Genomic DNA, 12,720 nt, shown 5'->3' with positions numbered 1-12,720 from the left:
GACTTAGTCATTTTTTTAAAATTCTCGTTTATCAAGGTATATCTTAAATTCAGTGCCTCTCCTAAGCTTTTAAAGATATTGAGACAAAACATTTTGAGGTAGATCAGTAAAAAATATTTGAATAAAAAATGGCGACTGTACCGCCGCTCCTGCTGTCCACCTCCATTTTCCGCCGTCGCCGCCAAAATTTTTTTTATTGCATTTCTCGCCGAATTAGGCAATTTAGAATCATTTGACTTAGTCATTTTTTTTTAAATTCTCGTTTATCAAGGTATATCTTAAATTCAGTGCCTCTCCTAAAGCTTTTAAAGATATTGAGACAAAACATTTTGAGGTAGATCAGTAAAAAATATTTGAATAAAAAATGGCGGCGGTACCACCGCTCCCGCCATCCACCGCCATTTTTCGCCGCCCACAGGACGGCTTGTAAGGGGAAAAATTTTTGAAAAAAATAATATGGTCTCAAATGATTCCAAACTGCCTAATTCAGCGAGAAATGCAATAAAAAATTTTTTGGCGGCGGCGGCGGAAAATGGCGGTGGACGGCGGGAGCGGCGGTACCGCCGCCATTTTTTATTCAAATATTTTTTACTGATCTACCTCAAAAGGTTTTGTCTCAATATCTTTAAAAGCTTAGGAGAGGCACTGAATTTAAGATATACCTTGATAAACGAGAATTTGAAAAAAATGACAAAGTCCCACCGCAGGGTTGGTTATAAGGGGAAAAATTTTTGAAAAAAATAACATGGTCTCAAATGATTCCAAATTGCCTAATTCGGCGAGAAATGCAATAAAAAAATTTTTTTTGGGCGGCAGCGGAAAATGGCGGCGAACAGCGGGAGCGGCGGACCCGCCGCCGTTTTTTTTTGAAAGATACCACTAGTTGGGGTAATTAGTGACCCAGCCCAAAAGATTTCACCCAATTATCTCTAAAACTAAGGGAGTAGCACCCAAAATAAAATTGCTGGTATGTCGTGGCACGAGTCACCACATTTTACCCCCCCCCCCCTTTATTTTCATTTCACAGCTTTTCATGCTTCATTTATTTTTTTAAAAAAGCCTTTTAAAATACTGCTAGAATCCGGAATCCGCCAAAAATAAGAATCCGGAATCTGCCACTTTTTTGACGGATTCTTTTAAGAATCCGGAATCCGAATCTGGCCAAAAAATTATCAGTAATATCTGAAAAATTTTTAAGTTTAACCTAAATAACTTCTAGAGGATGATAGGACACTAAGGTCTTTTAATGTATCTCTGAACCAAATTTTGCTAATAATAAAGTGACATAACTAACCCTTTAATTTTATTTGTATCGGGTCTTTGAAATCTGCTTGTATTGGAAATGATTGTTTTCAGAAAAAGTGAAAATCGTTTCTGATATTTTAATGGTACTTTTGTGTAAGGTTAGAGTTTAGTGAGATATGATGTAAAGACAACATTTTTTCTCAGTCTCCAATACTTCTGATGCCAGAGGAAGGGGTAGGGGGTAAAGATGAACCGCGGCATTTTTCTCTGGCTTGCGCTTTCATGAGGCGCAGGGCAGTTATTGTTTTAATTTATTGGCAACAAGATTGAACTAGGTACAGTAAAAAACCAACAAGGTGATTTCACCTGCTCCCCATAAGAAAATTTAAAGGTATTATTAGATACACATTTCACCAGTGTACCAGAGTAGGAACAGTATGTCCTTAGAGACTTTGGTGTAACTTTGATATTGACAACATTGTGAACAGACAATCAGTTAAGGCATGCTTTAAAAGTTTCAGTCCATATAAATCCCCAGGCCCAGATGGTATTTACCCAGCCATGCTACAACATGGCTCAGATGCCATTTTGGACCTAGTCACACATATCTACAAGCTAAGTATTACACAAGGTAAAGTACCCAAAAGCTGGTTGAGAACTAAAGTAGTTTTCATACCAAAGGTTGGTAAACTAGATTATAGTAACCCAAAAAACCTCAGACCCATCAGCCTGACATCCTTTCTCCTGAAAAGGCTTGAAAGGCTCATCTTCTGGTATCTCAACAGGACTACCTTCAAGTACAACAAGCTTCATTAGGACTTAAATATAGAGATGCTTCGTTTACCAGTCTATACCTTATTGTAATAGGAATAACTATTCAAAAAATCAGATGAATAGGATATTTTTAATATTCAAAAATTTGTTGTCAAAAAAGTAAATATCAGCTTGTTTTAAATGGAAGTATAGACATTCTGGTAACGATTATTTGTTAATTTCTAAGTTGTACCTTACTGTTGTAGGAATCAGCATGCAAAGTTTGAAATAGATAGGACAATTCTAACCTGTTTAAATCAATGAAGGGAGCTAACTGTAACGGACGTACGGACGGACCGACCCTAATTATAGAAAAGCTTCACTTGTAAAAAGAAAAAATTAAATGCCTTAAAAAATTTGAAAAATAGCTTATAACCACCACAAGACTAGTACATTTATTCCCTGAAGAGTAGAATCCAATCTGTTTATTGGTTACCGAGATCTTATGGGACGGACGGACAGACAGACAGCAAGCTACTTTGTATTATAGATTAACACCCAGGTATCTAAGGAACAAAACAATAACAGAATAATGTATGTACAATTACATCCCCAATATTGATACATTAAATTATATTACAAAATTAATTGTCTGTATATGAAAATTTGTGGTTGAAAAGTTTTGACACTCAACTTAATGAACCAACCATTAAAAAATCAATCAAGTTTCCTAAAGTTGTTATGCAAACGAATATAAAAACGTTATTATTAAACTTTGAAGTTTGGGGACTAGTGTAATAAACAGCCTAATGTCCCCTCCCTTCCTAAATAAAACTGCAGACGTTAAACATGAAGACCATGTAACTATATAATTTAAAAACAAAAATTATTAATAGATAGACAGATAGACTTCTTGCCAATTCCAATTTCGATTGATTATAAGAACACCACTTTTTTTTGCATATTAACTTTACCTTCTCGCAGTGAGGGAGGGGACATTGGGCTGTTAAGTGTTTATAACACTAGTTCCCAAAGTTTTACAGTTGTGTGTTCAAATGTTTTGACTACTAATTCTAATCTATGAAAGGGGTAATTTTGTGTATTATCATTGGGGATGTACATCAATTTATCAACCTTTGTCTTATCCCTTTAGATCCCTGATATTTGTAATAATCTATAGAAACTATAATTTAGTTACATTAAAACATCAAACATAAAGAATTTTAAATTCAGGCTTACCCCCCCCCCCCCTTTATCATTTGGTGAAATAGAACTTGAAAATATTTATTATTAACTTTAATTCAAAGTCTGAATAAATATTTCCTATACCTATGTTTTTGCGTCTTTTATTTATATGTATTGCATCTCACATTTTGACTTTAAAAGCGCGTTTAAAAGATTTTCCTAACAAACTTTTCATGCACCCACCCTCATAAAACGCGATAAAAACCCCTACGGGGGCGCAGGGGGGTAAATGAAACCAGTACAGGCGATTATAATATGTCTTTGGGTAATCAAATATCGTATTTTTAGCCGGTGGCAACCGGTAAAAACATGTTTCCTTTTACTGTCTACTTAAATGTTGATTATAAAACAAACAAACTAAAACTAAAATCTTAACTTCAACTAGAATTATTTAGGACTTATTTCTTTAATTTGTGTTTTTTTCTTTAATTTTGTCAAAATACATGTAGTTCATGACTCACCTGAAATGGCTTTTTCTGTAAGAAAATTTTTGCATTTCTTGACTTACAGGCATTAGAAAGCTTACTTAAAAAGCGTATTTTTACGATTCCTTTGAAATCTGATGTACATTGGGTATGATAATACTCATAGAATGATTAAAACTTGATTTGGGGGTAGTGAATTGAATGCCCTTGTTGCCCCTATGTGCAGTGGATTAAAGTTTGTTCTTAGGCACACGGAAAAAATATGTATAGCATCATATTACAGACAATTTTCCACGAATATTTATTTAAAAACCATAAAATTAATACCATGAGGTCTGACACAACCTGTTATGATTTTATAATTTTTCATTAAACTGGTTTTAATCTTATGATTGTACATATTTGAATTTATAGAAAACTGGATGTAATACGATACTAAACATAATATTTTCGTATGGATGAGAACCGGTTCTAATCCACCGGATATTTGTTTTTTGTTAGAGATTATTTATTTTGGGGGGGTATTTACCCTCAAAAATTATATGGGGGGTAAATACCCCCTCCTAAATGGTTGAGGGTGCCTACTGCACCCCCAGGGTAGGGGTAAATTTTAAATGGGGGGGTAAAATGGAAAAAAAGTTTGGGGGTGCCTATGGCACCCCAAATTCGATTGGAGGGGGGGGGGGGTAATCACCACTTAACCCCCCCCCCCTTGGATGTCTATGCCTGTCATTATATCCATTATTGCCATAAGAATAATTTTATTGTTTCAGACCTAAACACAAGAAATACACAATGGATAATTGCTGTGAAAGCATGGTTAAATATTTTATGCTGCTAGTTAATCTCATTTTTGCACTAGGTAGGTTCTAATATTTTCGGTTGCGACGCTTTTTATAAGATTATGGTCAGTCTGTCCGTACGTCAATTCGAACAAGTCTGTACACAAATGCCTAAAGCACTTGGAACGGTGTAAAAAGCTTTCACATTTAGTGATTTATTTCAGGGAGGAAGGGAACATTGGGCGGTTTATTAAACTAGTCTCTAAAGTTTTGTTATAGCTTTTCCTTATCTGTTGGCATAACAACTTTGGGAACTTATTTACTTTTGGTTGGTTGGTTAAATATGCAGCGAGTGTCCAAACGATTCAACCAGCATTTTAACCTACAAAAATTTGTTTATGATTTTGTTTATGATCTTTCGGGATATACATAATTATATCGGCCATTGTCTTATTTTAAGTAGATCTCTGGGTTTATATACAAAATCTGTTTTTTAAATAAAAGTTTTTTAAATCTTACAACACAACTGTTTTATTTGTTATGTTGGTAATTTCTTTGTGTGTAGAATCCTTGAACAAAGGGGCATTATCCAGCTTTTGTATACCTAACACTATTTAATTTATTTTTTAGCTGGAATTTTCCTGATTGGTGTTGGCACCTTCATCCAGGTGAACGCCAAGGAATACCTGGATTTTCTGTCAGACAACTACCTTAACACACCCATTTTCATCATTGTGCTGGGTAAGTTCTTCCTTGTTTATTTAAAGTTTTTTTTACAGCGAGGATGGCGACATTATTATACTTGTTCCCAAAGTTTTTCAAAGGCGTTTTCTTATTTGCGTAATAACCTTTCTCGTATTCATTCGAATCCGGTAGATAGGAACCGGTTCTCATCTATACGAAAAAAACTATGTCTAGCATCGTATTATATCCAGCTTTCTACGAATATAGAAATGTACAAATATAAGATTAAAACCAGTTTTTGTAGCCCCGAGATTCTATATCCGCGGAAAGCTGTTTATAATGCGATGAAAGAAATAACTATTACTGAATTTTGGTTGGTTAGGTAATAGTGTTTTTTATTGTTTTAACTCGTAATTTTAATTTGGATGTATTAGGTTAGGGGTGGGGTAAAAGAATGAATATTCCCCCCAACAAAATTTAGAGGTTGCACCAATTGAGTGTGTTTACCCTTCAAAAATAAAAGGCTAGGGCCAAATCATACTTTTCTTCATCTGGTGTATTGAGTGGCAGGTGTCCTTCAAAATTATATATTCAAGGAATATTGTACCTGAAAAATCTTAAATTAAGATAACTTTCGATCCCCCTCTAAAAAAAAGATATTTGTGAAATTCTGCTTTTAACAGCGGGCTAATTTTAGGGGAGAAGTTTTTTAAAATGAACTAGTTTAATTCTCAATTGAAATCCAAAAATAGTACAAAGTATACAACACCAAACAGTGTTGGCCAATATTAACTTGTTTATTATGTAATTATTGCGTTGTTGGTTTAGTTAAGATTTATTTTAGTTAAATTCTCAATCATTTGATTGTTTTAATGTTATGTTTTTGTCATTACATTTAAGTCAAATTTTGCATCCTAGGTAGTATTTTAATTGCAAAGTATTTGTAGAAGATTTAAAAACTTTATTTGTACCCTGCCAGAAACGTCGTATGCATATCGTAGGATTTGCTTACGACGTTTCTGGCAGGGTAAGGTCAAATATTTGTTATTTCATTATTTTTAATTTAAAATTGTTTTTAGGATGTGTAATTTTCGTTGTGGCATTCTTTGGATGTTGTGGAGCATGGCAGGTTAGTTTTGACCACTTTTATATTGCCAGACAACCTACTCTTTGTTTGTAAACCTTTGTTGAGATTTCTTGAAATTTTCCTTTGTGTCATAGGCAATCTTAATATCTTTTTGTTGGGTAGGTATATGTTTTTGGAGGCGTTGTCTCGTTCCCCAAGAAAATTACTTTAAACCATCCCAGGAACTATGATTATGTATATTCCCTGAAAAGTCTATTTTTATTGGCTTGGCGGTCACAAGATCTTAAGCTACAGACCAACAGAACTTTTTATTTTGATTACTTTTGTTATGCTGCTACTACTAAGCTGAATTTTCATAAAAAAAAATTGAATTTTCCCTTCCAATAGTTTCATCCTTAAAAAATGTATGATTGCTTACATGTGTATTCGAACAAGTGTTTTTAAAAAAAACTAAATAAATACAGCTACGTATTGACATGGATCAGTATTTATAAACTTATGAATTATTTAATGTTTGCGTTTGGACTCTAGCAACCCACTTCCCCCATAAATTTATTTGTTAGGTTCTGTTCAAAGTTTTGGTGCTTTCCCTCAAAGTGGCTGTAAAGCACTGAACTCCCCTCCCGTCCCCTTATCGCAGAGATTTAACACCTCATGGGGTATTTTTTATGTTTAGCCCCTGCTTGGCTGGTCTTTAATTTTCAACCCTGCGGGGCTAAGTTGATAAAGTACACAATATAACCTAACCTATAAAGATATTAATACACAATTAAAAACCACCTTTGATCCACTTATTTTTGATTTATCTTAAAAATAAAAGGGGTTTAGATTTTATGTTAAACTTTGCACTTTAAGGGTAAACTCCATAATTTTAGGAAGTTGATTCTCTAACAAACACTTAAAAAGATTTCAGTAGATTGAAATATGTGAATGTTTGTCCTTCTTTATGTTCAACTTAGAGCAAGGTTAATTGAACTAATTTTAACAACTTTTTAAAGAAGCATAGTAAAAACATATAACTTGTGTTTTCTGTACGTCTAATAGTCTTCTTTAAAATTGTTTGATAAAGGTAGAATATTCTTTTATTAAGTCCGTAATTTAGAAAATCTTAAACACCTTGATTACCTAGCAAAAAATAACTTTGTTAAAATTTTAAAGAGCTTTTCTTGTTCTTGCTACGATTGCACCGAGTATAAAATAACGTTTTATTTTTTAGTTAAGGAAATATTTAAATCAATAAAATAAATTTCAGAGTTTATACCTAGTTATCTTTAAATATATTTTATAGCTGCTTATTTCATAATTTTTCCTTATTGGAGAATTTCACTCTTAGTGGAAGATTATTTTACTGTCCCTTTCCTTTACCATAAAGTTGAGTGTCCAAACGTTTAAACCAATTATAGTAATCTACAACATAAGTAAATTGTTTGTGCATCATCATTTGGGAAGTTAGTACATCAATTTATCGCCCATTGTCTTATCCCTTTAGATCCCTGAATGTCAAGACTCACTTGATGCATATTCAGGAGAGCAGCTGTATGATCTATACCTAAGCTGTGTTCATCTCCTTGTTGGTGTGAGTGTGGGGCTGCCATTGCCGCATTCATGCCTTATCCCCTAGATCCTGAATGTCATGACCCACATGATTATATTTAGATCAGCTGCATGATCTACACGTACTCCGTGTTCATCTCCTTGTTGTTGGTGTGCGAGTGTGGGGCTGCCATTGCCGCATTCATGCCTTATCCCCTAGATCCTTAATGTCATGACCCACATGATTTTATTTAGATCAGCTGCATGATCTACACGTACTCCGTGTTCATCTCCTTGTTGTTGGTGTGCGAGTGTGGGGCTGCCATTGCCGCATTCATGCCTTATCCCCTAGATCCTTAATGTCATGACCCACATGATTTTATTTAGATCAGCTGCATGATCTACACGTACTCCGTGTTCATCTCCTTGTTGTTGGTGTGTGAGTGTGGGGCTGTCATTGCCGCATTCATGCCTTATCCCCTAGATCCTGAATGTCATGACCCACATGCTTTTATTTAGGAGATCAGCTGCATGATCTACACCTACGCCGTGTTCATCTCGTTGTTGGTGTGTTAGTGTGGGGCTGCCATTGTCTTATCCCTCTAGATCCCTGTATGACTTGACACACTTAGTTTATTTAGGAGAGCCGCTGTATGATCTACACCTACGCCGTGTTCATCTCCTTGTTGTTGATTTGTGAGTGTGGGGCTGCCATTGCCGCATTCATGCCTTATCCCCAAGATCCTGAATGACTTGACACACTTTATGTTAATGTAGGAGATCAGCTGTATAATCTACACGTACGCCGTGTTCATCTCCTTGTTGGTGTGTGAGTGTGGGGCTGCCATTGTCTTATCCCTTTAGATCCCTGTATGACTTGACACACTTTATGTTTTGTTTATTTAGGAGAGCAGCTGTATGATCTACACCTACGCTGTGTTCATCTCCTTGTTGTTGATTTGTGAGTGCGGGGCTGCCATTGCCGCCTTCATGCTGAAGGGAGATCTGAAGGAGGTCATGGAGAGAAAGTTCAAGGAGGGACTCAAGAACTACAGTAAGTTATTTTTAAATTTTTTAAAAAGCTACCTAAGCTTTTCTATAATTAAGTTTGTGCGTAAATCCGTAACTGTTAGTCTATTCTAACTTTGCATGTTGATTCCTATAATAGTTAGGTATGACTTAAAAAGCGTAACAACTCTAATCGTTTCCAGAATGAATACGTCTATTCAAAGCCTATTGGTTTTTAACGTTTTTGTCATAAAATTTATTTGATAAAATTATCCTAATCATCTTATTTTTGGAATGCTGATTCCTTTATAATAGGTACAATGTTATTAGCGAAGCATTTCCATAAATCACCAAAAATGTTAAGTAATAATAAATAGCCTAAAAAAGTCTAAGACTTCCATTTTAGAATCCTTTTATCAAACAGTTTTTCTTTTGAGTACCTCAATCGATTAAGTGGTTAGCGAGATCTTTATGGATGGACAAAAACCTAACTACTTTATACAATAGGAAATCGAGTGTTTGTATTTTATTTTGACCTATCGCACACCTATGTAACATTTTTCTTTAATTTAATCTTATATTTTAATTAAAAATACTTTGTCAAATGTTGTAACTAAAAAAAGATAACTGTTATCAGCGGAAGCTTATTACACTTATATATTTCTAATTATTACCCAATTAATGCAATAAGTATGAACTAATTGAGTAATATTTTTTTCCCGTTTTTACATGTCATAAGTTTTATTTGTGACCGGATTTGATTTAAATTAAGAATTTCTTAAATATTGCATATTTAAAATTAAAGTTGAGTTTGCTTTCATTTACATATGATTACATTTATCTAATCAGTATAACTGCATAACAGCTGAGTAATTGGGATTACTTTGCTTGTTTTATGAAATTATAGTTGCTTTGCTCCTAGCATCTGAACGTCTAACTGAAACTGAAAGGGAGGGGGCATAGAAATAGTTTAAAACCGTCCTAGAGAAGTCATTTGACCTTTTACTTTAGTTTTAAAAAGAAAAAAAATAGTCTACTATTGAGAATCTTCACTAAAGGAGAACCATATAGGTTCAGTGGATAAAAAGTTCCTTCGTTAAAATACACACAGCAATAGACATCCTGTTACTTTTATATCCTCTTACCTTAAATGAAGTAGTATACTTTTTTAAAAAAAAAGTTTCCATAATTACTTAACCGATTCTTTTTGGAATAGGTAGGTACAGTAATAGTTTAAAGCTAATTTTTTTCCTTAAGATTTTAGTCTGAATGGTTTTATGCTTTTATTATACCCATCCCTATTTGCAGGGATCTAAAGGGATAGGACAATGGTCGATAAATTTATGTACATCTCCAATAATGATGCACAAAATTACCCCTTTAGCAGATCTAATAAGTGGTGGAAACGTTTAAACACTCTACTTTATAATCTAAATCAAAATTTACTAAATTCCTCAAAGTTGATAAGCCAATGAATAAGAAAACGTTATTATAAAACTTTGGGGACTAATGTAATAAAAGGCCATTGTCTCCTCCCTCTGAATTATTGTTTTTTTCAGACCAGCCTGGTCACGAGGGAGTCACCAACACATGGAACACAATTCAGGTAAACATTTAAAGCAGGGATTTAAGTGATTAGACAATGGACGGTAAATTGATGTTCATCTACAAAAGGCGATATTAGTTTTCCTCGTATTCATTCGAATCCGGTGGATAGGAACCCGTTTTTAGCCCGTGCCTACGGCACCTAGGGGCTAAAAAACTGGTTTCAATCTTATAATTGTACATTCTATATCCGCGGAAAGCCGTTTATAATACGATACGAGAAATAACTATTCTCGCATCGTATTATGAACAACGTTCCTTTGATCTACTATGTAGGTACAATCATAAGTTTAAACCATTTTTTTAGCCCCGAGATGCTGAGAAGGCATGGGATTTTAAAAAATGGTTTTAATATTATGATTGTACATTTTTTCTTCGTAGAAAACTGAATATATTACGATGCTATACATCCCTTTTCATTATATATCGGGTCAGAAGCGATATGGGAAATAAAAATAGGTAGTTTTAGGATTATTGGTGGAAAAGTTGGAGCACTTAAGCTCCAGTTTGAAAAAAATGGCAGATATATAATGCCAAGACTGGAATTATCTTAAAACTTATTAATTTTTTACTAGGTATACGCGGAAAGTTTTCTATCATAGGATGTTATCCTATTACATAAAGTAGTAAGCTTTTTTTGTCTAGCTAAGGATCTCGCTAAATGGTTCTCCTTTGCAGTGAATCTTATAGGTCCTGAAATCGTTATAGGCTTTCTTTTTTATAAATTAAATCTGGTTATGGTTTTAGGCTATTTTCCTGCGCTTCATATCCCTTCAAATATAGAGCCCCTGGATGCTAGTAAATAACTGAACTATTAAATTTTTAGCATGACTTGGCCTGTTGTGGAGTTACCGAGCCCCAGGACTGGTTAAACAGTTCATACGGCAAGCTACCCAACTCCTGCTGCAAGACTTCTGGATCTGATAGCTGCCAGCTGCCAGATGCTTACCAAGTTGGCTGTCTCGCCCTAGCTGAGGATAAGTTTGTTAGCAATATTGCAGTTGTAGGAGGTAGGCAGTTTTCATACTTGGAATCCTTTTTTGCCTTTAATATGAGAGTTTTTCTTTTCATGCTTTTTGTCATTTGATTGTTTTGTTTCTTTGCCAAAACCACGTCACGCTAAAGACCTATAATTTTATACCTAACTTAAAGTGACTACTTTTAGACTAGGGTCTTGCAACCTAGGTAAGTGTTGGTCGTTTACGTTATAGTTTTTTGTTTTGATCATAGAATTAGTCCATTTGGTAGGATATTTTACTTGAAACTATGGCAAGTTGCAACTCTTAAGTGTTTTCCTGTGAGCAAATCAAAGTTCCTTATTATTGGTTGATATTCAAAGATCCAATTAAAAGTCGGCACAGAGTCCCTGCCCCGTGATTTGAGTTCCTTATAGCTCATACCCATCTATTCTTTATCTTTTGTTAATTATTTTTTATTGTAGGCGTTGCTTTGGGAGTAGCTTTCCTACAGCTGATTGGAGTTATCTTCTCCTGCTGTCTTGCTGGCAGGATTAGGAGGAGTGGACAGTACGTCTAAGACATCCGTGCCAACATTATAGAGCAGCAGGGTCGCTTATAGTTGTACCCAAGGGCGTGCAGTAGATGAGTAGGGTTAAAAAAATTCCAATTTCTTAAATTTTCTGTTAATTAAATCATAAAGTATTTTTGATAGTTACTTCCCCCCCCCCCCCCCCCCTCTCTACCTTTTTACTGTGCACGTCCCTATGGCTTTCATTATTCATGACTATTTATTATTATTATAAGTATTTTCAAATTTTGACATTGTTTTTATAATATTTTCTACTTTTCTACTATAACATATTTTGAAAATTGGCTTTGAATGTAATTTATGGTATTTTAATTTAATTTCTGTAGGTTACCCTAAATTAAATTATAACTAAGTGCCAATATTAAAATTATGGACATTACAATTAATGTATTTTGAAGTTTTTATAAGGCATTCTAAGTAAATAAAACTATATTTGATAAAATTTTCCATATAAAGTATTGAAATTAAACATATTTACGACTAAAATTATTATGATCTGATTAAATTCATTGTGATTATGTAATACATATCTGCAATCAAGATTAGAATATAAAATATGTTTTGTAAATTACATGTTATTGACTTATTAAAAGTAAGCCTTTTTATATAATAAGGGTCCGTCCGTACGTCTGTAACTGTTAGCTCTTTTCGTTAATATAAAAATGTTAAACTTTCCATGATGTTTTCTTTAATAGTTAATACGATTTAGAAAGCATAGCAACTCTATAATTTTACCAAAATGTATATACGTTCATCTAAAAGATCTTTATTTGACAACTTAAGTACAATGTCATAAGCGAAGCAT

At 34.1% G+C, this 12,720-nt stretch overlaps 1 protein-coding gene across 1 annotated transcript; it reads left to right on the top strand.

Annotated features, from left to right (window-relative positions):
* The first annotated feature begins 4,373 nt into the window (after nucleotides 1-4,373).
* Nucleotides 4,374-12,483, top strand: LOC145323692 (23 kDa integral membrane protein-like). Its single transcript, XM_080166140.1, has 7 exons — nucleotides 4,374-4,530; nucleotides 5,081-5,191; nucleotides 6,214-6,263; nucleotides 8,661-8,808; nucleotides 10,322-10,368; nucleotides 11,194-11,377; nucleotides 11,809-12,483. Exons 1-7 carry the CDS (start codon nucleotides 4,464-4,466, stop codon nucleotides 11,901-11,903), a joined length of 702 nt encoding a protein of 233 aa, XP_080022266.1. The 5' UTR covers nucleotides 4,374-4,463; the 3' UTR covers nucleotides 11,904-12,483.
* The last annotated feature ends 237 nt before the right edge of the window (nucleotides 12,484-12,720 follow it).

Source organism: Acartia tonsa, chromosome 7, assembly GCF_053477335.1.
Source record: "Acartia tonsa isolate MP-2025a chromosome 7, ASM5347733v1, whole genome shotgun sequence".
In the NCBI taxonomy this organism is placed as follows: domain Eukaryota; kingdom Metazoa; phylum Arthropoda; class Copepoda; order Calanoida; family Acartiidae; genus Acartia; species Acartia tonsa.
The sequence above is the reverse complement of the archived record's forward strand: the minus strand, read 5'-3'. Positions and strand labels throughout refer to the sequence as shown.

Bases quoted from the DNA above. Each gene is read 5' to 3' on its own strand.
- LOC145323692 (XM_080166140.1), top strand. From the start codon at position 4,464: ATGGATAATTGCTGTGAAAGCATGGTTAAATATTTTATGCTGCTAGTT. The intron at 6,264-8,660 runs GTTAGTTTTGAC...TTGTTTATTTAG, and splicing joins GATGTTGTGGAGCATGGCAG to GAGAGCAGCTGTATGATCTA. The intron at 8,809-10,321 runs GTAAGTTATTTT...TGTTTTTTTCAG, and splicing joins GGAGGGACTCAAGAACTACA to ACCAGCCTGGTCACGAGGGA.